Source organism: Erithacus rubecula, assembly GCF_903797595.1.
Source record: "Erithacus rubecula genome assembly, chromosome: 3".
Lineage (NCBI taxonomy): Eukaryota > Metazoa > Chordata > Aves > Passeriformes > Muscicapidae > Erithacus > Erithacus rubecula.
This window is the reverse complement of record NC_136689.1, coordinates 117637573-117663549: the sequence shown is the minus strand read 5'-3', so window position 1 is coordinate 117663549 and position 25977 is coordinate 117637573. Positions and strand designations below refer to the sequence as shown.

At 39.2% G+C, this 25977-nt stretch overlaps 2 protein-coding genes across 6 annotated transcripts in view; one reads left to right on the top strand and one right to left on the bottom strand.

Moving 5' to 3' along the window:
* Positions 1 to 14543, bottom strand: part of GDAP1 (ganglioside induced differentiation associated protein 1) — a 29113-nt gene extending 14570 nt beyond the window's left edge. The window contains exons 1-7 of the mRNA XM_079299530.1: positions 14242 to 14543; positions 13425 to 13542; positions 11594 to 11655; positions 7498 to 7683; positions 6984 to 7138; positions 4121 to 4194; positions 3879 to 4019 (exon numbers count right to left, since the gene is read on the bottom strand). The gene's annotated coding sequence lies outside the window, so the exon portion shown is untranslated. The remainder of the gene's footprint in view (positions 1 to 3878; positions 4020 to 4120; positions 4195 to 6983; positions 7139 to 7497; positions 7684 to 11593; positions 11656 to 13424; positions 13543 to 14241) is intronic.
* A 335-nt stretch (positions 14544 to 14878) lies between these two features.
* Positions 14879 to 25977, top strand: part of JPH1 (junctophilin 1) — an 83871-nt gene continuing 72772 nt past the window's right edge. For 4 of the 5 annotated variants that reach the window (XM_079299529.1, XM_079299528.1, XM_079299527.1 and 1 more), the window contains exons 1-2: positions 14879 to 15430; positions 21256 to 22012. In XM_079299529.1, the coding sequence (XP_079155655.1) occupies positions 15052 to 15430; positions 21256 to 22012 (1136 nt within the window). In that variant the 5' untranslated portion in view covers positions 14879 to 15051. The remainder of the gene's footprint in view (positions 15431 to 21255; positions 22013 to 25977) is intronic. The other variant, XM_079299525.1, reaches the window with a different exon arrangement.

Below are 25977 nucleotides of genomic sequence, written 5' to 3'. Positions count from 1 at the left end.
GTGATGGCAATTCTAGATAGCTGATTCATGTTCTCAGAAAATATAATTAGTTAGTTACCATTTTACATCCAACAAAATCAACTTATAATATAATTTATTAAGTCACTTTCAAAGTTAACATAACACACTAGATTTTATTCAGGGATTTCACTACAAAATTCTGCCAAATTTTCCTTAAATACTATAGTATTCCTGTTCCATGCAGGAGTTTCATATGTAAATACTTCAGAAATACTGCTTAATAATTAATTTTTCTATAAAATTCTAAGATGTTTTATAGTAAACTATTTCAAAACAGTCACTAGTAATTTTGATTTAACAAAAATATTAGTTGTTCTAATGATATATAAATCTCAAGAGTTTTGATGATTGAAATTAATTTTCCTAAAATATAAGGTATTTTTAACCACACAGAGATTTAATATATTTCCATAAGGTGAAAAAAGTACAGTTTCTTAGCTGTAAACCCTTAAATCTAGGTTAATACATTACAGCTTTATCGAGTCTATCCCTCCTCAAGCTTTTATGTAAACACCATCTTTACTATAAAATCTAGCATATCAGCCAAATTCAAGAGATTTACAACTTTTTTTTATACTTGCCCATGTTTGTTGTCTCTGTGCACATGTGCAATATGCTGGCTCACAAACCTGGATCATTACCAAGCTTTTAGGAACAATTCTGTATCATCACTTCACATGCTCCACCTTCCCTCACATTAACTTGGACGAGTAACCCACAACAGTGAACACTTTGTACCTCTGTGCATAGCATCCAGGTGTTGATTTTTATACTGGTTTTAATCTAAAAGTGATGACATTTTGTTTGCACAGCACTGTCTGGCACACTGGCTTCTGGCTACCCATTAAAATTCACATACTACCACAACACAAACAATGAATAGAAGAAATGAACCTTCCAGCTATTGCCTGTGGCCAAAACCAGAGTGCAGTGCACAACCTTGACCTTGTAAAATAGATTGGACAGAAGCTGAAACAAAGTCCACCAAAGTTAGAGGGGTGATTTGTACTGATTTCAGTGGGTCCTGTACCAGCTTTTAGGTCAGTTCAAATTCTATTACAATTATACTGCAAAATACAAATACCCAGTAACAGGATGACATCCAAACACAGAATGCCTTAGGAAAATCTAAGGAGTTAAATACAGTTTTGCAAAGTGTTCTTTGAAGTCTCATGTGGTTTGGTTTTTTTGACTGAAAAAGAGTTTTAAAAATCTTTCTTGAAAAATTATAGAAATCAGATTCTTTCCATCCCTGAAACAAACCCAAAGCTTAATAATCTTCAAAAAACTCTAAAAATCTTGGTATACTTTCTATTGAAAACATGAACACTTTGGCAAGTTAATTTGTATACAAGTTTAAACATTTAATCTGTTCCCAGAAAACTGCTCAAAAAATAGCTTTAAGATTCTTTAAAGCATAATCATGTACTTCCACACATTGTTAATGACAATTTAAAAAATAGAGACCACTAAGGAAAATCCATTTATTTTAACAACATTAATCACTGAAATAACATAGAAATATAGTTCTTATTTAAATAAGGAAATTCTTATTTCTTCAGCCTTAGTTCTTGCTGTTTGCTCATGGCGTTTGTGCAAGCTGGACTAAAACAGTAACAGGCAAAATATTTCAATTGGACTCCTTGAAACCTCACTTCATGAGATTTCTGTGTTAGATAAGTTACATAAATAAATAAATAAATAAAATAAATTAAATAAATAAATAGATGTTTTGAAAAGCTTAGGTCTTAGGTCAAAGAGCACCCTGCACCAGCACAGCAGCAGGGATGGAGGCTGCTCTGCCCTGGGCCACCATGGGCTCCCACACCACCACAGGAAAATCATGGGCAACCCAGTTCACAAGAGCTCATGGCAGGGTGGGAAACATAAGTGTGGGTAGAGTATTTTCTCTTGCTAAGACTTTTTTCTCCCCAATTTACATCACATAATCTATCCATCACTATTGTGTTGCCTTATAGTATAGCAGAAACAGCAGGGAAATTGTAACGGTCAATTATGATACATCAATTTCCTGTATATTGAAAAATAATTAATTCCTATTGCTTGAAATAAAAGAACAGCAGACTATTAAACAGCTGATTAAATTCACTATCAAATAGCATGCAAACATAACATTCACCTAACTCCTCTCAATAAGCAAGACCCTCATTTGTGAAAGTAAAAATAGGACAAGATACAGTTTTGGGCAGCAATAGATCTGGGCACTGAATCACTGTCTATGTTCTTTTGGCACTGACTGACACATGCTGGCATGATTTTCTCTCAACTGCATAACGTCACTCACAAATAGAGAGCAGATACCAGAGCAACTGCTCTGAAAACACACTTCCCCTATCACATTTAAAGAAATCCCAATGAGATTTCTTAAGAAAAACAGAGGTAGGATCTTAGTGCCAGCTGAAGGCAGGATACTTGCTATTTAGCATTTACTGAGTTATCTGGAGAGGGGTTGGGGGGGGAAAGCACTATACAGAGAGAGGGATGAATTTAAATCCCGTGTGTGTAACTGATACAAATGAAAGTATGAAGTTGTCTCTGTGCCCTGTGCGAGCTCAGGGGAGAAGTGAGGGCAGCAGGCGATGGTATGTGTCTGAAATAACAAACCCTCTCCACTAACACCCGAGCTAATGCACTGGTGCAGGGGCAAAGCCAGAGGAGAGAAGCTGCAGAAGCTGAAACGAGCTTTGCAAATTTTACAGAGATGTACAAACTGGTGGGGAGGGTGGAGGAAGATGCAGTGCCTTGGCTTAATTCCTGTCAAATCCATCGGACAGAACACAAAGGCAGAAGTTGACCTGTATGTAACAGTCCTTGGAACAAAATACAAACATAAAAGCACAGAAATTATATTAACTTGAGTCAATATGAACAGAGCTTTGGGACAAGGAAGTAAGAACATTCTTTTGGCTCAGGGGGATAATGATTTCAAGATGAAGAAATTAACAGGGTTTAATTCTTGGCCTTGAATAATTAAAATTTCCCCTCTAACGTGCTAGATAGGCCACTGCCACAGACTTCCAGGGCTATCTTACTTCATTTCAATATATTGCACAAAGTGAGAAATAACTGAAACTGGAAGAAATTGTTTAATCTCAGCTTCTCTCTGATTTCATTTTACAATATATTTTAATTCCAGTTTTGACACTGTGTGTGACCCAAGACAGTTGAACAAAGAGCTATTTTTCAGTTTGCCTTTCCTCCTCTGCAAAAGCTTCATGCTTTAGCAGTTCTAAGTCACTGGAAAACATAAGCTGACATGAATCAGGAGCCTAACAAGTGCAGGGTTCATGTCTTGGAGAAGTATTTCAATACTGAGATTAAATTTGTATTCCCCCTAAACTGCGATTTGTTTGAACTCCACGGCTTGTGATCCCATTTCCTCCCGCTTTCTCTATGTCAGCTACTTCAGTGCTGGCAGAAGATCCCTCTGAACTGCAGCTGCATTTGTAAATGTTTCATCAAAGGCTGAAGGTCTGGTAAGCAGCAGGGCCGGTGGGTGCCACGAATGTGATCTGGGTCTATCTCGGGGAGGAACAGCATGACCGTATTTACTGCCGATGCTATTCTGGGGCTGATGACGCGCCTCTCCCCTCTGCCGGAGCAACACTTGCCCGCTCGTCTTTCAGCACTCACTCCCAGCATGACAGCAAGAAATAAAACAAAATTTACTGCTAGCAAGAGGACTTGGGTACTGAAGACTTCCATTCTAAGAACTTCATGCACACACACATAGTCTTGTTACAATAATCATGTTAAACATTTTGTACTCTAGGTAGATACAACTTTAGGTTTCCTTAAAAAGAATTAAACCATAAGAAGATAAAGAAAAGTATTACCTCATAAAATAATTCAAATCATTATGGGGGCACAAGTTTATTTGTCCCCATAAAAGAACTCTTAACTCAGGATGGTGGCAACACAGTAGGTCCAGCTCTGCACAACACTTCCAAATGTGGACAGCAGCTGTCTCCCAAAAACTGTGAAAGTAGGGGGTGAAATACTGTATTTGTTAAAGGAATTGTGCACGTAGGATCACCTCTTCCAAAATCAGGCAAGTATTTTACAAACTGAGACTCACTCAATAGCCAGCAGAACGAGCCAGGCACTTCCAGCCATGGATTAAACCCAACCTAGTGCAAGATCTGTGCTAGACTTTGTGAGAGAAAGGAGGAAAAAAATATAAAAACACAAACAAATGAAAAACCCAACAAAACTTCAGATTAAAATAACATGCACATTTTTCACACTTCAAGGGTTATCATTTTGCCAATATTAATTTTTTTTTATTCTAGAAATATGCCACTGACACCAAATGGCACAGAAAAGATCACAATTTATTTTTCTTCATCTCTTAAGGCTATAAAAATAATTTTCAGCACTTGAACTGGAGAATCACAAAGTTGCATAATGCCAGATTCATTCCCTTTCTGGATACTGAAATTTAAGGTAGTAATAACCTGACATCATAAATTTTCAAAATTGGCTGACATTTTGAAAATACTTCATTTGGCTCAATATTGCAAATATGCAACCAGTTGGTAAAAATAAAATCTGATTTAAACTCTCTTTAGACAAAAACTGCAATCTCAAACTTACATAAAACCAAAACTATATCCCTTTAGATGTGAAGACAAAACTGCAACCCCCAGCTTCTAACTTTAGCATGTTATTTCACAGAAACAGTCCTCCAGCTCTATTAAATTTTTGTTTTCATGGCAGAACTTCTTACAAGCAAAAATAGCAGATAGATAACTGTGGGTGAATTAACAAAATTTTTGCAGTGTTATCACATGAAATAAGGGAATTTCAAAATTAATTTTACTTCTCAAATAGTCTGAAAAACAAACTTTTATCTAACATAGCTAAATACCATTCAGGTTAATGACAAATTTTAAAATTAACAATCTAAAACAGAAACTAAGTTGATCTTCACAATGAACTTAATAGCACAGGTGATTTTAGGCATGCCTACAAGTGAATTATTTAGTGATGAATACACACCTAAATAAACACAAATTATTATTTTGCAAGTCAATTACATTTATTATGCATTCAGACATAAGAGAACATCATACAATTGTTTTTCAAATACACTGCATTATTGGGAAGACAAACATTCCATTATTAGAGCAGACATTGTCAGAAAAGAGGTATTTTTATATTCTGCAGAAATCTTAGATTAAATTCCACCATTACATACTTAATACAAAGTACAGGTGGTTTACAAAAACTGAAATAATGGATAACTTGTCATAAAGGACCTTTTGTACAAGATCATAAGCTTCTACATAAAAAGATTTAATTTACTATGACAACTGCAGTTTCTAAAGGATGATGCTTTGATAAAAAGCACTATAAAACCTGGTTTTGACTCTACTCCAAGAGAAAAAAAAAAAAAAAAAAAAGAACAAAATATTACTTTTAAACAAAACTTACAAATCATACAGTTTTTTTAGGAAAAATATACTGCAAATACTAATTTATCCAATGTCATCCAATGTCAATCTTGTACTTGCCAGAAACACAAAACACAGATATACATAACTTATTCACATGGAGAGCTGCAAATTTATGTGAATACATGTGAATTCACCAAAACAAGAGCATAAAAACTGTTCTGTACCTGCACAACACAGAGACAGACATTCAAAATTCTGCATTTTTGGTTGTGTGTTCCAAAGTGCAGAATCAAATCTTTAAGTGAAATTTCAGTGGACAAATAGGAAATTATTTTGCAGCAATGTGTTATTACAGTAAGGGCATTTGCTAAGCAAGAGAGTTTTCAAGATACAGAGGGGGCTGATGCTGTGGAAGGGGTTTCTTCATCATATAAAAACATCATGACATTATGTTACAAGCACTGAAAAGGCCAACAGAAGAGAAGAGAATGAAGAATAAACAAAATCTCATACCAGCTGGGAGGTTTCAATCATTGGTTAGGCTGATTATGATGCACTAACCCCTCCTATATTATTTTCCATAAACTTAAATATCAAACTACATTAAGTCATTTGACTTTAATGTTAGCTGTGATGAGAAAAATCTTCTTCCCTGGGATAAATACTTCTGAAGAAGCAGAAGAAACTTATCAATAAGGTGCACTTCTCTCAGGCATAAAAAACATCTGTTTGTCTTTAACTGTTTTATCAAAAATCAGTTAGAGTAAGCCGCATTATCCTCACCAAAGTTTAAGCAGATTGAGGGAGTGGCTTTCTATTAATGGTCTTTGCAGCACAGCCTGCTTAGCCCTATGGTGATGTCCTCTAAAGCTCAATTCCTCTATTGCAGACTTTTAAAATGGAAACATATCTCAAAAGTGACTATAGTGTGCCCAAAATATCCATATTACATTCAGTATCAAGGAGCAAAACCCTCAGCTTTGACACCTCTGGTAGCATTTGTCTTGTTTTCTCCATCATAAACTAAACAAACAAACAAACAAACCACCAAAAACAAAAACCTACCAACAAACCCCAAACACTATCATATTTAGTATGACAATGATTTTATATTAATTTCACAAATGGATTCCCTCAGAAGAACCAATTATCTGAGGTATAAGAAGCACCAATTCATTGGTGAAATGCAACAGTTGCTTGTTCTGGTCCAGTACAGCAAAACAGGAGTGTGACATCAAAGGTCTTAAAAATGTCTTTTAAAATTAAAGAAAAAAATCATATATAATTGCTATTTTAACACTAATTTATCACCACTCAATTACAAAAAGACATTCCATTTTTTATAAGAAAAAACCCAAAGAAATTCACAAGACAGATCCCATGTTAAGACAAAATTAGGTATTAATCCAGACTGATGCATGGCCTCATCCCTATGTCTGACAAAATCTGCCTGATTAAACCAAGGCAGATCATAAAGAACTGCAAGCTCCTCCTGAAGAACTGTGATCCCTACAGAAGTTTCCTTCTTTGAGGTGCACTCACCATTGCAAAGGTCCCCTGGTGTGACATGCAGAGCTCTGGTCTCCTTCACTGGAGTCACATGAGACAAAAACACTGCAGAGTTGTCTGTCTGATGAAGGAATTATCTTTACCAGAGCTCTGTGAAGGTCTGTAATCACTGGTGATGAAAATGCTAACTAATAAAGGAAAATTTTCAATTAATAAGTGGCCTAAAGCATGGCAAAAAGCCCAGATTTCTGGGAAGATATAAGTGGTATATACCTCTCAATAGAGGTATCCAGAAAAATAGCACCATGGTGAGCAGGAAAAATTGAACTTTTTTTCTCTACAGTATTAAAGCAGCATGTGTTAAAATTATTTAATTCACTAGCTAATTTACATGAAAATTAACAGAGAAATTAAGATCCTAAAAGAATGTTATTCCTACAACTTAAAAACAAGTACATGGTACTTAGCCACAAAGTACACACCCAGGCAGAAGAAAGCTGCTTTGCACATCACTAACAAACAAATATTAAATTACCCCAATTCTTACCTGATTTGAGAGTTAATACGAATCCTCCAGACAATTAGAAAAGCTTCAACCAGGTTTTGGTTCTCCTCAGGCACCTGGACAGTCTGTAGGACATGGCAATGTAGAACTCAAGAGTTCTGGGTGCTGCTGGTAATCCTTCACAGCACAGAACAGGGTGAACATGGGAAACCTCAACAACCAAGGGACCTGTTGGGAAGGTACCACAGGACCATTCCAGTCCAGAATCATAGAATGGCTTGGGTTGGAAGGGGCCTTAGAAGACCATCCAGTTCCAACCTCCCTGCCATGGGCAGGGACACCTTCCACTAGACCTGAGCCACTTCCAACCTGGCCTTGAACATTTCTCAGAATGGGGAATCCACAGCTCCTCTGGGCAACCTATTCCAGTGCCTTACGCACCTCACAGTAAAGAAATTCTTCCATATCTAATCTAAATCTACTTTCTTTCAGTTTGAAGTCATTCCCCATTGTCCTGTCACTATAGCCTTTTTTAGATAATCTCCATGTTTTTCATAGTCTGCCTGCTGATAGAAGGCCATTGTACAGGAAAAAGTTTTGTTATTGAGCAGACAAGTGACTACATCAAATATGGAATATCCCTTCTTTTTTATATCAACAGTGGGGAAACTGAAAGGAAGTACAAGACTGAGGGCAATTTGGGTGAAATATTATGGGGAAAATATTATTTGTAATTCCTGGAAAAAGAGAATGGAATTACAAATAAACAAGGTGAACAGTAAAGCTGCCAGCTTTTCTATATGCTTTCAATTGCATTAGGGCAATTGTTTGCATAGATGTTCTGGAAACAGAGCAAAGGACTCAGCTTTAAGAGCAAAATAAAAATAAATCTTTTTTGCTGGATTATTTTTAAGCTGGATTGGTTTCCTGATCCAAATCACAGCTCACTGAAGAAACAGTTGTGCTGGCAGCACAGAGGGTTGGGGGCATGAGAATATCACAAGCCACCGTCTGCCAAGACTGCCCTCTTAAACTCACAAACTTAAGATTTGCTCTCTACTAGGTTATATTTTATTATAAGGTTCAAAGAGAGAAATCTGTAAATATATTGTGAATATAATGTGAAAATAGTGTGAAGGGCATAAACAAAAACTACTTTGATGAAAAGGGAAAATAAGATGAGTATCATGAGATAATCTTGACTAAATTGAGAGCTCTTCAAGGATACTGAAACACTAGAAGGAAGCATACGCAAGCAAAAAGAAGGTCAGATTACTAAAGGATGAATTTTAGGGAAGAGTGCAAGTACGTAGGGGCAAAAAGAAAGGCCAAATCACAGAATGGGTCTTAGTTAGGAACAGAAAAGGAAACAGGGACAGTCCTAGAGAAGGAGGAGGACGGGGAAGGGTTGTGCCGCTGCTCAGCGGGGAGAAAAAGCTTTCAGCCACACCAGGGAGATAAACCAGAGTGCTAAAAGCTTTTCTGTTTCAGCCCTCACTAAAAGAGATATTATGTATTTTGACTTCAGCAAAGCTGCTGATGTTCGTTAAATGTGAACTAAGTAAAGCTGTAAGAGACAATATGCTGTTTATAGTTATTAAGTAATGGTTATTAATTATTAAGTCCCAAGCCTGAAGGATGTATGAAATGTTGAACATGTACCAAATGCTTTAATATTCAATACCTTTGTGAATAACTTTGATCTTGGAAGAGTTCAGTTACTGCACATGCAAATGTGCAAACTGTTAAAAACCTGGGAGGAACTGCAATGTGGAATTAATACAAAGTTTGCTTAACATGGGAGCATAATCTCAAAGGGGAAAAAAGAAAAGTGCTAGTGAAAGCCTGCTAAGTGAAACTCAACTTCACAAATGCAAATGGGAAGCAACTAGTTAAACAGTATTCAATGGGAAAGGATTAGAACAACAGCAAATCACAAAAGATGAGTTTTTACACATCATCTTGTGTGGAGGAGAACAGATACAGCACAGTGCTGATTCCTGGCATCAGTGTAAAAAAATAATGTAATTTGGGAGTCACACTGAATTATGCTACTTTAATATGACACAATATTAGCCAAATAGTGTGGTTTGTATTTGAAATCAGTTTTTAGCAACTAATAACATAATTAGATAAAGTCCAGGCAACAGCAACTATGACCATCATGAGGTCTACAAGAAAATTATGCATCACAGAACCTCCTTAGGCTAAAGAAAAATGCTCAAGCAAGACCAGACAAGCCATCTTCAGAAGTGGGAATTTGCTCCAAAGACAAAATCCATAAACCTTCCCCATCTTCCCCAAGGAAACAAGACTTGAACTACAGCAGCTGCACAATTCCTATCACCATTTAGGAAAAATTTACTAGGGATAAATCTGATTTTCCAGATATCTTCCACTTATATAATTTGAATACTAATGTAGGGTAATCACTGATCTGATACTTTTCTTCAAATCAAGTGTTATAAAATAATACACATTTGGAGTTAGGTTTTTTTCTTTGCAAATGGATTAAGATATAGTAATCCACTCATTCTTGTTCTGCAGACATACACTAAAAAACCCCAAAACAATCAACACCACAACTCCAAATGCTGAGAAGATCCACAAGATACATTATACTTTTTCCACTAATATAAAATATTGTAATATCTTTATACATTACAAAATATAATTCCAACACACCATATCTTATTTGTATAGAGAGTTCTGTTACTGTTAAAATCACTTCAGAGACAAATGCGTTCAACATTAATGCTGCATTTCCTTAAAAAAATGAACTGCATTTTTATTTCAAATCTAATTCATTTGCTTGGAACAATGCTGAAAATAGAAATCTGGGTACAGAACATACTCATCTTGTTTTCAAGTTTGAAGAGGATCTGTGGTTTTGTTTTTTATAAGCTTTATCAGCACTTTTGCAAAGAAAATAATAACTGTATTCACTGAGTAAGCACAATATCTCTGGAATTAAATATACTGTTTTACTGGCTAAGTCCCAGCTTCAACTGCGAGGTAGAATTGACATTGATGCACCTAGGAGAGCAGATTCAAAACATAAAGTTGCTCAAACATTATAGCAGATTTTTTGAAAAAAATCCTCTAGAATTACTGCTTCAGTATTTACACTAACTTACATGGATTTACAGTGTGTAAGGAAAAAGTGTTTTGTTCCTGTTCTAGAAGTCAGACAAAATTATTTGCATACAGAACTATGTTTAAAAACTTTAATGCAGACTCCAGACACAAAAATTGGCATAAAAGTTGTGGCTGCTCCTATGGAGCCAGAAAAGACCTATTTGCCTTTGAAAATTCTACACTGTGTGTTTTCTACTACCCTTACTTCTGTATTTCTGCCTCCCACACAGCAGTCCTGTGTGTGAACTCCTCCAATACATCGTGTGAGGCGTGGAGCTCATCAGTGAAACATCCTGCCTCCATTCTGCAAAACACTTCAGAAGAGTCTTTGGAGCTTTGCTTTATTTGAGCACAGATATCTTGCAGATGTTTAATTTAAAGCTCATGTGTAGTCTCACTGAAGTAAATGGGATTACTAAAGTACTTAAAGTAATTCCCTGCTGAATCAGGCTTTTAAGAGTAAGAATAAATGTGCCTAATTTTTATTCATGCATCAGATATCTATAGACTAATAGTTTAAACTCAGCAGTTTTTATCCAGTTAATATTAAATGTCTGGAGTTAGTGTATCATCACCTGCTGCATCTACCATCCTTATAGCAAGGACCTTTTTAAATATAACCCTGCAGCACAGTTTTTGCATATATAGTGTGCCATCAGGCACTCATGTTTTGCATGCATAGTGTCAACAGACCTAGTGCTGTGATGATTTTTTTTGTAAATAATAAATAAACTGCACCTGGCACTTGTATTTTTTGAGTGTTATATGCATGAAAGATTTCAGAAAAGAATTCTTGTAATGTAGATTAAAAATGTAGTGAAAGTAATTCCATTTACTTAGGACAAAAGAGAAACTCACTCATACACCTGTAACTGCTTACTTCCTGCATCTGTGGAGTTGTAGAATAATTTTTAACTTAATTCTGGGAAGAAGGAAAGGAATCTGTTGATCTAAGGTATTTAAACATATATGCTCAATATTGAATATAAGCATTACTTACAATATGGTCAGAAGCAAACATGATGTAGCTTGAACTGAAGTTGAGACTTCTCAATGCAAAATCTGTCAATGAAAAAAAAAAGAAAACTCAACCAAAAAAACAACTAATAAATATACAACCTCATAAGCAATGAGACACCTGTGGCTTCTTACATCATCAAGACCTGGCTAAGTGAAGCTGAGAGTACTCTGCAAAGCACTTCTATTCTCACATCTATTAAAATGTATCCCCTGCCGAAAATATAATAACAGAAGGCTGGCAGGGATGAATTTATCTTTCTATCAAGCATCAGGTTCATTTAAATTGATTACTTCATTTAAGAGAGTACACCTGGAAATATCAACCACATGCAAAATTGCCAGTGATTTTAGCACCATTTGCAGGTCATTAATAAAGGAATCACTGATACACATGTGATAACAAAAGAAAAATAATATTATTTCTTCCTGAAATTTTCACTCTTTATCTTTGACCAACCTGATTTTGTTGGTTCAACTAGTATTAAAACCTGGCAAATTTAAATCAAGGGAGGAAAACAAAGGGCTAATAGGCAGATGCCTATTTGATTTTTGCAATGGTACAACATCTTTTACTGTACAGATGGAAGAACTTAAGGCAGCCCCCGCTAGCTATAGGTTTGGGACACCTTAAGAGACAGCACATCAACAGCTTTAGGGATTTTTAGGGATAATCACTAAGTAACTGTACAGTAACAATCAGGGGGGCAATTACCCAAGTCTACAAAAGCAAATCCAGCTATGCACCAATACCAAGCCAAAAGTGATACTCAGTTTGGCAAAGGACTTAACACAACCATGAGTATTGTCTAGGCCATCGGGCAGGGGGACACAGCTGGTCCTTCAAAGAAACAACTCAGATCCACAGAGGAGCTGGTGAATCTCCCATTCCCTCACCAGACCCAGTTCTTCCACTGCTGAGCACAGCAGCACTGTCTGGATTTGCTAACCCTTTTCCACATCCCACTTCTGCTCCACTCCAAGCTGGTAGTGTTCCAGCTGTGCACAGGGCACAGAAGTGCTGTCCAAGGCAATTCTGGCTTTACACCTCATCCCTGCACACAGAAGCAAAGTACAAGGCAACAAATAGTCCTGTAACAGACACACCCAATGCTCAGCAGCTCCAGTTCAATCCTGACAACTTAAAAAAAGTTAACATGCATTTATGAGCAGGCAACGTCAATGACTAGTTAATTGTACACCAGTATCAGCTATTATGCATGCTGACTTCCAACAGGTAGTTCCCCATAACCATACAATTATGTAATTCTGTTCAAACATGACAGGGCTTTATCTTCTGTCAGAAGAAAGGAAACAGGAAAAAAATAGAATGAAAATAACAAACTCCCCAAGGCACATTTGTTGTCACCACTATTGTTTCCAATCTTTTCCTTGAGAAAGAAATGCAAGATATGTAGGACATAAAACTCAGTAAGCTCGAGCAATACTCAGAGAATACTGCACTCTTTCTTCTTCAGCAATCCCATCCACTGCAACATTTTCAGACTTTCCCTCCATTCTCAATAAATAAAAGCTTTCAAAAAATACCATATTGCAGCAAAGGTCTCAGTCCTTAACTTCAGCACACTTCATAGCTTTGTCGAATGATACATGAAATACTGCTTGTCTGTTCTACAGAAACAACATTTTTTTATCTGGTTTTCTACACTCCAAAGCTATGGAACAAAATTTTCTGGGCTTCAAGGGGCTTTGAAAGCTTCTCCATCTTCTCATGGTAAGTCTTTGCACAAAGACTTTGACTGTGTCTTTTTCTCTGTGTATGTATGTGTCCGAATGTGTAGATTGTCTTCTACCTCCACATGTTCAAGCAGATCTAGAAATCCTCTTACTGGCACAGAAAGAAGGCTTTGAAGCACACACTTGTTATGATGACAGGAGACAATTGGATCAACTTTGGTGCCCAACTCTCCCCTAGAAAGAGCAGAAATACTTTGGCATTTAACTGTTGAAACGTGACATAAAAATGCACACAGAAGAGTGTGTTGTGAAGCACAGGGCTTGAAAAGTTACATGGGTATGTTTAGTATGTGCAATACTTTAATTTCATTTAGGCTTAAGTCAAAACTGCTTACATTTGAGCTCAATTTGGCAGATTTCTGAAGCTTAACTGCTTCAATTTCTAATGTTTTGAATTCAAATCTTCCACCTGCAATTATATTTTTTCTTTTATTCATCACTACTAACATACCCATTGTTATTTCTTGACTTTTCCAAATAATTGGTGTCCAGATAGTATCACGACTCATGATTAACAAATATAATTTCTATTTCTTACAAATCCCCATTGAAGAGGAACGTCTTCTTTCATAATTTTTTTTTTTTTTTGTCTCCCCGGTCTGGTCTGTAACTGTGAAAGAACAAAAAGCTGGGACACCGTGACAGCAGCTTTCAATCCATTCCCTGTTATTCTCTCTGCAGTTTCTACGCCTACATGTTTCTCCTGTCATTTGCCCTTACAATTTTTATCTGATTATCAAATATCTGGCAAAGGAGTACTTGGCAGGATTTAGAGCTCTTCAGTGCCTGATGACCGCGGAGCTGATGGCATAATGAGAGCTCCTAATGAAGTTCCCAGCAGTGCTGTCCCTGAAAAGCCTCAACACCACTCACGTTCTTTTTGCCCCGTATTTCTGCACCCGCGGAACTCGGTGAGCTCCACACATCGTGTGGAAAAAGGGACCAAAAGACAACTCGGCTGTGCTCCTCATGCAATTTCGGCTTAAACCTCGTCTTCTAGCTCAGGGCAAGTAAGAAATAAAAAAAAAATTAAAACCACCGAAACAAAACCAAAACTAAGAACCACAAGTAGCACTCGGAAGTGCTGTCTCTTTCCTACTTGTTGCAGGTGCTAGCAGGTGTAGCAGCACCCGGCTGGGGACCGAGGGGCGGGCAGGGCAGGGCAGGGCAGGGCGCGGAGCCAGCACCGACCCCCGGGCACGGCGGGGCCCCGGCCCCTTGCGCGCTCCCGGCTCGCCCCGCCCCGGGCCGCGCGCGCCCCCGACCAGCGGGGGCACCTTCTCCTGGAGCAGAGGGCACACGGAGAGCCCGCCGGCAGCGAGCGGGCCGCGGTGCTGCCCCCGGGGAAAGAGCCCGCCCAGGCGCGGCGGCCGCAGCCCAGCCCAGCCCGGCCCAGGGGCGCGCACCTGCCCCGCGGCAGCGGCGCGGCCGCACCGGGGGCGGGCCCGGGCGGGGCGGAGGGGCGGGCGGGGAGGAGCGGGGGGCGGGCGCCGCTCGCCGCCGCGGGGCTGCGGCTGGGCTGGGCGCGGGCGGCCGGCCGGCGGAGCGCTCGCAGTCGCGGGGAGCGCCGGGGCTGTCGGTCGGGCGGCGGGCGGGAAGGGAAGGCGAGGCAGGCGGAGCAGGGAAGGGAGCGGAAGGCGGGCGGGAGGCGGCGGCGGTGCCGCGCTCGCCCCGCTGCCCTGGATGACGGGCGGCCGGTTCGACTTCGACGATGGCGGCACCTACTGCGGCGGCTGGGAGGACGGGAAAGCCCACGGGCACGGCATTTGCACCGGGCCCAAGGGGCAGGGCGAGTATGCCGGCTCCTGGTCCCACGGCTTCGAGGTGGCGGGCGGCTACACCTGGCCCAGCGGCAACACCTACCTGGGCTACTGGGCGCAGGGCAAGCGCCACGGGCTGGGCGTGGAGACGAAGGGCAGGTGGATGTACCGCGGCGAGTGGTCCCACGGCTTCAAGGGGCGCTACGGGGTGCGGCAGAGCCTCAGCACGCCGGCCCGCTACGAGGGCACCTGGAGCAACGGGCTGCAGGACGGATACGGCGTGGAGACCTACGGGGACGGAGGTGGGCGCCGGCGGGGGGCGCCCCGCGCGCGGCGGCGCCGGGGGGCGGGCGGGAGCGGGGTGGGGGGCGCGCCTGCGTGGGCGCGCCGCGGGCAGGGCCCCTCCTTCGGCCCCCGCCCTCATCCATCGCCGCCCGAGCACCGGGGTCGCTTCTCCTTCCCCTGCCCGCCGCCCAGCGCCTTTCCCGGCGCCGCTCGCTCCGCGCCCCCGAGGCCCCGCTGGCGGCCGCGGAGCGCCACAGGTGCTTGGCGCCCGCCCCGCCCCGCTCTGCGAGGAGCCGGCCCCGGCCGCGCTCCCAGCGCGCTGAGCTGTCCGGGCTCAGCGCTTTCTCCCGGCCAGCTGGTAGAAATCCGCATTACGGCCGCCTGCAGACGGCTTTCCTTTCCCCCCCCGAGGCGGCTCATGGGCTCCCTGCCCGAGGCTCGGGGAGCGAGCGAGCCGGTGAGCCCCGGCACCGCGTTCGTGCGGGAACGGCAAGAACTTGCTGAAATAGAGCCCTTGTGCCGCGCTGATGTGCAGGCAGGGGCGGCTTTGTGCGCTCGATGCGCTCGGCTGGTAAACAGCAGGCTGGAGCTAATGGAGTGGGGACGCAGCTTGCGTTAAATCAATGAAAGTCGGGTCCGCCCTCGTGTAATAACTCTGTTTTTTTACCAAAATACGAGATAGTTTTTGAAGCGTCCCGCTCCAAGCAGGTGTGCGGTGCAGTCGCACAGAGCTGTCTCTCGCACCCTTGCCCGGGACAAATCCCACGGCCCCGGGCTGAGCTGGCGGGGGCGTGCGGCGATCCGCCCTCCGCTGGAGTCGGAGCGGTCACTAAGTCAGGGTTCAGTGAGGTCACTGAGGACTGGAGCCGATTTGAGTGCTCACTTACAGTTCTTGTGCCTCTGTCATTTCATGCTCTGCACGATAAATAAGCCAGATACCCTTTAATTCAGCCTTTGCTGCTGTAGTGTCATTGGCCTCGGTGGAGGTGCCACCTGCAACTTCGCAGAGTTGCTCTTCAGCTGGGAACAGGGCAGCAGGTTTGTAACAAGGGTCTCAGTTTTAGGACTAGAGAGTTGCTGGGATTTTTTTACAGAAATGCTGCTTTCTTCAGCGTTCAGCAACGTGTTCAGTTAATCAGTAAGCAGTAGAATTTACGGAAATCAGGTACTGTTCCCGTGATGTGACTAAAGGACTCAGCTCTCATCTGATACTTCTGCTGGTTTCTTCGAGAAATTTTGACTGATCGTGTCTGGCCAAACTTTTTGGAGAATGGGTATTTTTGTATTAAGCAGAAGAAGAGATGTTTGCAGTTGGGCTCAATTTTTTTCTTTTCTGAAGTATAAAATGTAGCAAGCTGGTAAGATTCAGTTCCTTCAGATAATGAAATGCACAATGGGTTTTGTACTTTTCTGTCCCCTTGTTTAGAGATATTTGTAGCTGTCCAAAAATTGTTTCATAGTGTGGAAAGTTCTGATATTCAAAGACAGCTATGTTTGTGGGTTTAAAAACAAAACAAAAAAAAGACCAAAATCAAAGTATGAAAGAGATCAGAATTTCAATTTCGCTTTACTCACGCATTGCACTCTTCAATTTTTATTTTTTTTCCCTAAATTCAAGCGGTGGCTTTGTGGTTTTTTTCCCTCCCTCCCCTTCTGGAAAAGTAATTTGCCAGTCCAGTAAATCTTTTAGAAATCATTTTCTCAATATAAAGTTATTTTTATCCTTTTTTACTTTAGGCTCTTCGTGGTTTTTAAAAAAACATTAATATAGTACTGGTTAGTGGAGATAAATTCTCTCAATATCTAGACTTGGAACAACGTATGAAGGATCCAGTTCACACTGTTAGCTGACATCTGTTGTCATGACTCCAGTCTTTCACATGTTGCAGTTCATACGAAGAGAGGGTGTGAAGTCCCATTGATTTTAATGAAAGTACTCATGAATGAAGCAGAGCAGTACGTCATAGATGTCTGCAGATGTGTTTTTGTTTTCGTGCTCTGGGAACAATAGATGTATTTGCACACCAAAACAACATCTGAAATGGGTTTATAAGGAAACCAGATTTACACATGTATCTTTAACATAATTTAAAACAGTTGCACAAAAGCTCTCTCTTCATGAATACTGAAGAGTACCAGTGTATAAGCATTGACAGTGTTCCTCAGTTTTTGCACACAACACTTTTCATGACATGTGTAATATATGTCATGCTGTGTTTAGATGCTTAAAATTGTCACTCAGTCAAATCTCTGAGGAAAACACTGAATTATAAACCATGATACTTCATTCATTGCATGTGATTACAGTGGGCCTTCAAGTGGCCCATCAGTCTGTCCCCTGCAGCAATCTGGATTTTTGTGCCTCCTTTAAACTCCGTAGGTTTTGTTATTCTATGTGAAGATGCAAAATCTATCGGAGGAGAAACTATGTCTTAATTTGACACTTCAGTATGTCTAAATTGGTTATTTATGGTCCTTCCAAAAGCAGCAAAAACCAATTGCATGTTGTCATTCCACAGAGGGAGATCAGGGGCAAAAGCACCCTGTGCAAAGGTCACGTACGTTCATTGATTTCTGAGAGGTCTTCTTTCTAGGTCTGCACTAATTTGAGTCAGAAAAGCATGCAAAAATCTTGATGTAACAACAAATTTTTTAAACCACAGAATATCTAAGTAAAGGATAAGAGCAAGTGGAGTAGTTAAATGGGTACTTGGCCTCTCAGGTTTTTTTCACAATGTAGTTTTAAATTTTAGCTGCAAGTGGGCAATGACATTTACAGCTGTAAGATGCACCAAGGGTGTTTTAGGAGGGATGGCACACTGTAACTAAGGAAACAGATTATGAAATTATATCTTACAGCAACTTGCCAACAAAAAGAAAAGGAAAAAATATACTTTCTAATAGCTCTCAGGCTCAAAATATGAACACCTTTTAAAGAGAACAGTTACACACCAGGTAGATGGTCAGTTGTTGTGGTTGAATGTTTCTTCTTTTAAAAAGGATAGCAAAATTAATTAGAGCTAAACAATGTTACTGTTTTATGGTCAAATAAAATTTTAAATCATGTTCATAATTACAGTGTTAATTAAAATTTTAATAATTTACCTTTTGAGCAACTGCTTTGAACAACTGTGGTATAAGGTGAAACAGAATATGGTGTGTTTGTTGATATATTGTTCATATTTATCTGTCTAGAGAGATAGGTAACTACTGCATATGTTTTCATCTTCATATATGGGAAAAGCTTTCTCATCATGTCTTACATCATACACTGTTGTATTTAATTACATTGCAATACTTCTTTTTGCTTATTTAAAGATTTCTAAAATTTATTGACTAAGGTGATGCACTTAAAGTCTGATGTAGTCAAATTACTGTACAAATTACTTTTCTTGTATCTACATACTGGACACTACTCTCCATATGTCATTAAAATATTTTTCCTTTAAAATAAGGAAAAGGAGTTGGCTTTTTAGCGTTAGTATCAGAAGCCTTTCCATTGATAGATTTGTAATGATAGAAGTGATAATAATAGTTACCTGCTACACTGCATAAAATTCAGCCTAAATATCTCATACTTTTTACAGACGAAATGAGTATGAATCTTCATCTTTTTTACTATTTTCTCTTTAGAAGAAGCTGACATTGATTTTATTTCCCCAATAGAAAGGAAAATTGGACTAGTGGAGAGTAGCACATTAATTGTTCTTGTTTTAATGTCCTTACAGGCAGCAGCAACCACTTCCCTTTCTACAGTAGTGAAAAACACAAGTCCTAAATTGATTAACTATTTTTGAGTTTTCCATTCAACACGTTTATTAACTAAAATATCAGTAAGAATAGAAGACTGACCTTTTATACTTCTTTAAACATCTGTACTGAAATAAGTTTTTGTGTTTGAAATCTGACATTGTAAGCAGCATTATTTCAAAATTAAAATAGCTAGTGCAGAACATTAAAGGAGTTATAATATGTAGCAGTAAGTGTATGTAGCCAGATTCTGAGTTCCTGCATATCATCACATATCCCATAAAAAATTAGGGACAAAATGAAGTAATTTCTACTCATAAAATACCAATGTATTTCTGGGAATTTCCTACTTAATAAAATTTTAAAAACTGTAATATGTGACTGCATATTTGCAATATTTACAGAACATGTCATACCAGTGCTTTTTGCTCATGTTTCTATTTGTTCTTCCCCATATGCTGAGTTTTTTAAAATAATCATGTTCCTAGATTCAGCAGCCTTACAACCAGTACAGCAGTAGGTATCCAGGATACAGAGAATGAGAGAGAAACCAAGAAAGTTGTTTGTTTGTGTCAGCAGCCATCTGTTAAAGCAAAACCTTCTACTTGGTAGAATTTTCTACCAACACAAAACACTTACATTTTAGAATCTATCTGATATTATATAATAAAGAAAACAGACTTGGCAAATTTAATTGTTTGTTAACACTGAAATATAAGTTAGCAGAAGAGGTAAAGAGTAAGGCAGTACTTGATAGATGGTGGACAAGTACACAACCAAAACAGTATGTATTTTTGGAAGAGATGAAATCTCAAAGCAAATGAATCTTGGAGCTACATCTTCAACTGCAGATACTTAACAAATATTTTCACAAAATTTTTGTCAATCACCAAATTTGACATTTGATATTTAGTTCCCGGAATAGTTAATTTGTGTTCCAGTTGAAGTAGATCAAAATAAAAAAAATAAATATTTAAAATTGCTTGTTCATCCTTCTGTAAAAATATTCAAAATAACTTAAAAAAATAAAAAAAAACGGCACTAGATGAGTGAATGACTTAATTTTGAGGAGTGAAATTACATCAGAAAACAAGTTGTCTTCTGTTTGCTAGTTATGGCATTCGTGCCACCTTCCTTTGGAGGCTCTGGTAGAAATTGCCTTCAGAGAGCATACACTGGCAAGCCTTTTGAGAATACAAGAAAAAAAAAGTCCTGTAGTAATCAGATAAAGGTGGGGTTTGGCTCCAGTGCAGCTTTACATGGGAATCCATGGCTTTTCATATCATGTACCATATTCCCTCCTTACCTTGTTAAAATTTTTTACAAGAGTAATTATGATTAAATATTTGCTAGAATGTTGTGCAATATTGTGTTACTGTTTTGCCTTTCTTACATACTGCAGAATAAATAAAATGCAAAAAATGGACTGAAGAGTTTGTAAAGAGAAAGGAAATCTAAGGTTTTGTTCTTTCATTGAAATTCACACATAAATCTTAAAAGATTTAATTTTACAATAGAAGTTTATGACAGTGGATCCAAAAGCCCATCTAAAGACAATCTAGTGCATTGTCAACTAGCTCCTGACAAGGAGAGGTCTGTAGTCACCTTAAACCCACAATAACAGAATGATTACTTCTTGCTCTTTCTGTGAGCAGCTGGGCACAAGAGCTGTAAGTGTCCTGCTCTCTTCTTTCTCTCCAGCCCTCTCTGCCTCCTCAGCTGACTACATATAATGTGTGTCTGTTTCTGCTGGCCACCTTCCTATCAATCCTCCTTAAAAAAAATATTGGGGGAGTCCTGCTTTAGAAATTGCTCTCAGATTTTTTTTTTACTCTGAACAGATCCATTTAAAAATGCTTATGATTATAGTTACTGTGTCCTAGTTGCCAAAATAAATCAGCTGTGAAAGTGAAGGATTTGCTAAGCAGAAAAATAATTTATAAAAAATACAAGTAATGAAGTAGTTTATCTGTGTCATGCACTTCTCTTACCAAAATCAGAGTTGACAGTGTAGTGCTGGCTGTGGCATTTTGGATGGAGAGGGCTAGGTCTTCTACAGCTTCCTAAATTTAACTTCTTATTACTTTGTAAGGTACCTACCAGGGGCAGTGGACAGGAGGGATGAGGCATGGATATGGTGTACGTCAGAGCGTTCCCTATGGCATGGCCACTGTGATCCGTTCACCTCTCCGAACATCTCTGGCGTCCCTTCGCAGTGAGCAGAGCAATGGCACTGTTCTGCACGACGTCACTTCAGACAGCCCGGCTGGAACAAGAGGAGGGTTTGTGCTCAATTTTCACAGCGATCCTGAAGCCATGGGCATTAAGAAAAAGGGAGGCTTATTCAGAAGAGGATCCCTTCTTGGTAGTATAAAACTTAGGAAATCGGAATCTAGGTCATCGATATCTAGCAAACGGAGCTCTGTCAGGAGCGATGCTGCTATGAGCAGAATCAGTTCCAGTGACGCCAACTCTACGATTAGTTTTGGAGATGGTGACTGTGATTATAGCCCTCTGGAAGACCATGTTGATGCTACCACTACAGAAGCCTACATGGGTGAATGGAAGAATGACAAACGCAGCGGTTTTGGTATCAGTGAGCGTTCAAATGGTATGAAATATGAAGGAGAGTGGCTGAATAACAGGAGGCATGGATATGGATGTACCATGTTTCCAGATGGCACCAAAGAAGAGGGAAAGTACAAAAATAACATTTTGGTCCGTGGAATAAGAAAGCAACTTATACCCATACGAAACACAAAAACTAGAGAAAAGGTGGATAGAGCAATAGAGGGTGCACAGCGAGCAGCTGCCATGGCAAGAACCAAAGTGGAAATTGCAACCTCAAGGTAAGTTATCAAATGGAAGGTGGTAAACCTTTGTGCTAGTGAGCACTTGCTTTTAGTTTCATGTCATTTCCATTGACTTTAGTGGCATTATGCTTGTGAAACTTAGAACTTCAGCTCATTTGAGTAGAGATTGTTTGTGGAGTAGTATACTGTAAAAGTACATTTCCATTCATGATAGATTTCTGCTTTTTCTCAAGAGCTGTTGCATTATGCCTTTAAACCTGTTCGTAAAATAAAACTGATGAAGAAAGAAGTGAATGGTTTGGGGGATATGAGGTAAAGTTTGAATATTTTCCCATAAGCATGCTCCAGTTATACTTATTGTATTGCTAATTTTTTTTGGTAGCATCAGAAACTCACTGAAGTTGCCCACTTGACAATAGGCATCTTAAGATACATCTCTTTTTCTGAAAAACTGTGGTATGAACAGCAGAATAATGATCGAGGATGTTGTGCTTAGAGGCTGTTGATTCGGCTGCTGGGGCAGTATCTGTCAAAATCACCACATCTAATAGTGGTGGTCACCTTCTCCCTGTGTCTCTGCCAAGTTTTTGAGCTGGGAGAAGTGTATGGGTATTGGTATTGGAGACAAGTGTCATTTTCACTTTGAATTCCTAGCCACACCAAGCAAAATTGCTTGAAATGGAATTGTTACAAATTGAATCAGTATAGCCATTTTTAATTGGTTGTGTTGTTAAGTTTGCGAGCTCTTTAAAAGGATACTTAATTTTTATTGCCTTCCAGTATGTTTCTGTGGTGGTTTCTCTATTGATGGCTTTAGTTTGTTTCCTCAGGCAGGCTTTTCTTGAAATATGCTTTGAATAAAAAAAACCAGTTCAGAATGTGCATGAAAGAAAATCTTCATGCTATTTCAGAAAGAGGATGTCACATTACTCTTTGAGCTGAACAACTGATTCCTAATTTAGTGTGGTCACTAGTGTGTCCCCAGTGACTACCCTTTTCCTGACAGCCATAAGAAAAGAAATACAGAAAATACCAAAAACTGCGTAAGTGAGAGAGTTTCAATATAAAAAACGCTCATAGCAAGAAGTAGCTGAGACACCAAGATGAAGAATGTAGTTTGCTGTTAAAAGCCCTTTCTGAGAACTGGTCAGTAAGTAACTAAAGGGTAGCATATACTTGGTTACTTCTATAAATATGTGTAAGGCATTATATGACAGCATACCATATTATAAAGCAGATCAGGATTACCTTACTTTAAGAAAGTACTGGATCCCATTCGTGTTCTGTTAGTAGATAGTAAGTCCTAGATTTAACAAAGATGGTGTGGTGGGATGTATGGAAAATAGTCACCACTTTGAGCCCATATAAAGCTATTAAAAAGCTGTCTGACACCATTACATTCCAAGGCATGGTGTATGCACTTCCTCTTTAAGAAGTGTCTCTGAAGTGTTTTGTTTACTTTTCCTTCCCTTTGATTTTTAGTTGGAGGACAGAGTTCAAATTGCTTCTTTTGGAACAATTCATCAAAACAATGTTTATTTCTTGAAAATGCGTTTTTGAAAGTGCAACAGAAGGACTCAGTTGTAGTGCAGCTGTGGCCAGGAGCAATTTCTCCCTTTGGTTTCTCAGCTAAAAATCTCTCTGAGACACTCCCATGACAGCATGTCCCATGACAGCATGTCCCATGACAGGATAGACAGCAAGATCACAGATTCAGATTTTCTCTTGTTTTGGTAGCCACTACACCAACTGTACTGGCACTGATTCAAAGGCCAAGAGACCTGACACCAAGCTGGGCAACATCAGGTATGAAGAAAATACTAACCTCACTTCTGAGAGCATTTGGACTATCAGCCAGTAGGAGCAAGGCCATGGACACTGGTGGGCTAAGGAGCTGTCATACTGGCAGGATCAGTAGCCAGGTCATCTGGAATAGATTCTAGAGCAACGTGAAAAAAACCTTATATTTCAAATAGCAGTTAAAATCTAGGCTGACCAGATTGGTATGGTTTCAAGATGAAGGTACTTCTGTCTCACTGAAAACTGACAACCTGTATTGTTTTGTGACTGTATTTTTTACCAAACTTATATTTTAGTAATACAGTGATTCTTTAGACAGTAGCATTCTTGCAGTGTCTTCCTAGATGAATGTGAGGATGGTGGTCTTGTCTGTTTCCCGACAATTAGTACTGCACATAAAAGTCTAGAGGTGCCTTCTGTAATTTCTAATGTGTAATACAAAGATGGTTCTGTCCATTTGGCATAACCTCACTGCAGAGTGGCCTTCTGTGTGTCAGACTGTACAGATATCACCAGCAATATGTGCTTGCTGTAGATTTCCATTCCATTAGTTGAAGAACTCACTAGATAGACCTTTTCTCACCCCAAAAACTACCGAATCAAAAAGCTAGAAATTCTTGCTCTCATCCAGATACCTTCCTTTTCAATGGAGTTGTATGGTATTCTTCCTGCATTGTTTATTCCCAGAATGTTTGTTCAGCCAAATGGAAACAGACCACACTCCACTTCATAACTCCCTGCTGGTCATGACAGGTTTGGCTGGTAGTTTGACCTGTGACAGATGTCCACACAATCTTCTATGCGACCAACCACTGTTTTTCTTTATATTCCTGATGTCTTTTTATGTCTAAAAGTCCTCTTTAGTAATCTTTGTAATCTTGCTTTGTCTAAAGTGGCAGTTTTGTACACACAGAAAAATATAAAAGTTGGGATAGGTAGTGCATCACTGAACCTGAATTTACACTGGCTCTCCTGACAGCTTTTGGGGCATTTGTACTGAGGTGTTGTAAAAATGATAGCAGCATTTCTCAAAAGATAGCAGATTGCAACATTGTGTGATGTGTGATTTCCCTGTATCAGGGAAATAATTACTAGCTTCTGCTACACAGATGTGTACTCAAAACAGTTTAGAAATTAGCAATTAATAAAAATTCTTTTAAAATTATAGTGCAGCTTAATAGATTTGGTTGTGTATTAGAGTTTTACTAGCTGTATTTAATGAAAAATATTTTGGCACAAATATAAAAATCCCAGATTTTGAGAAACTTCAAAAGTATGTTCAATACTTTGCCTTTTCAAAACTTTATAAGGTGCCTTTTTTAAAATATCATTATTGTGGGGAGTAATTAATTCAAATTAATCTTTAACACATTGTTAAAGTCAGGTTTATATGCCTTAGTTGGAGTCTTCTTGCCTAAAAGGAGAAGCTGCTTTCTAGAAATGTTTGATTCTTTTCTATACATGTAAGTTGCTTTAAATGCTGGAAGATGTACATTTGGAAGAGCCTTTTGGAAGATATTAAAAAGCCCCAAGTGTCGACTCAACCAAGAGTCCAGTGGAAACTCATTTTGAGGATATCACTTTAGGGATTTTGAACTTTCTTTTCATCACTGTCATATGTCTCATTCAAAGGAGATATCCCTCTACAGTTCAATATAAACTGGAATTACATTAGAGCACTTCTATCCTAGTATGAAAATTACTTAAGTTCTCATTATACTGATTAATTACATTAACTTTGCCTTCATCAATACCTATGTACAGTATAAAACGTAATGGTTCTGGAATTAATTTTCAGAGTTTGAACATAAATTTACCTTATAATACTCAGTGTCACTAGGTGTTTTTAAAATACCTATGTCCTGTAAGTAACCATAAAGCAGTGTATCCAGAAGGAATGATGTTTGTTTACTAACAACCCTTCATGTTCTGTATTCTTTCAGAAAAGTCAATTGTATGCTTTCAGAATTGAGTGTTCAGAGCCAGGCCTTTTTCTTCTTTTTCTCCCTTCAAATATTTTTAGCGAATTCTCCCCTTAAATTGTCTTCTCCTTTAAGTGTCGACTCTCTGAGGAAAAACAAACTTTATAAGGATGCAGAGGGACATGATAAAAATGTAGTTAAGGGTGAAAAATTTGAACCAGAAGAGAGTGCATGAAGGAAAAGGGAGAAAGAAATCAAAAGAGAGAAATGTCTCCTTGT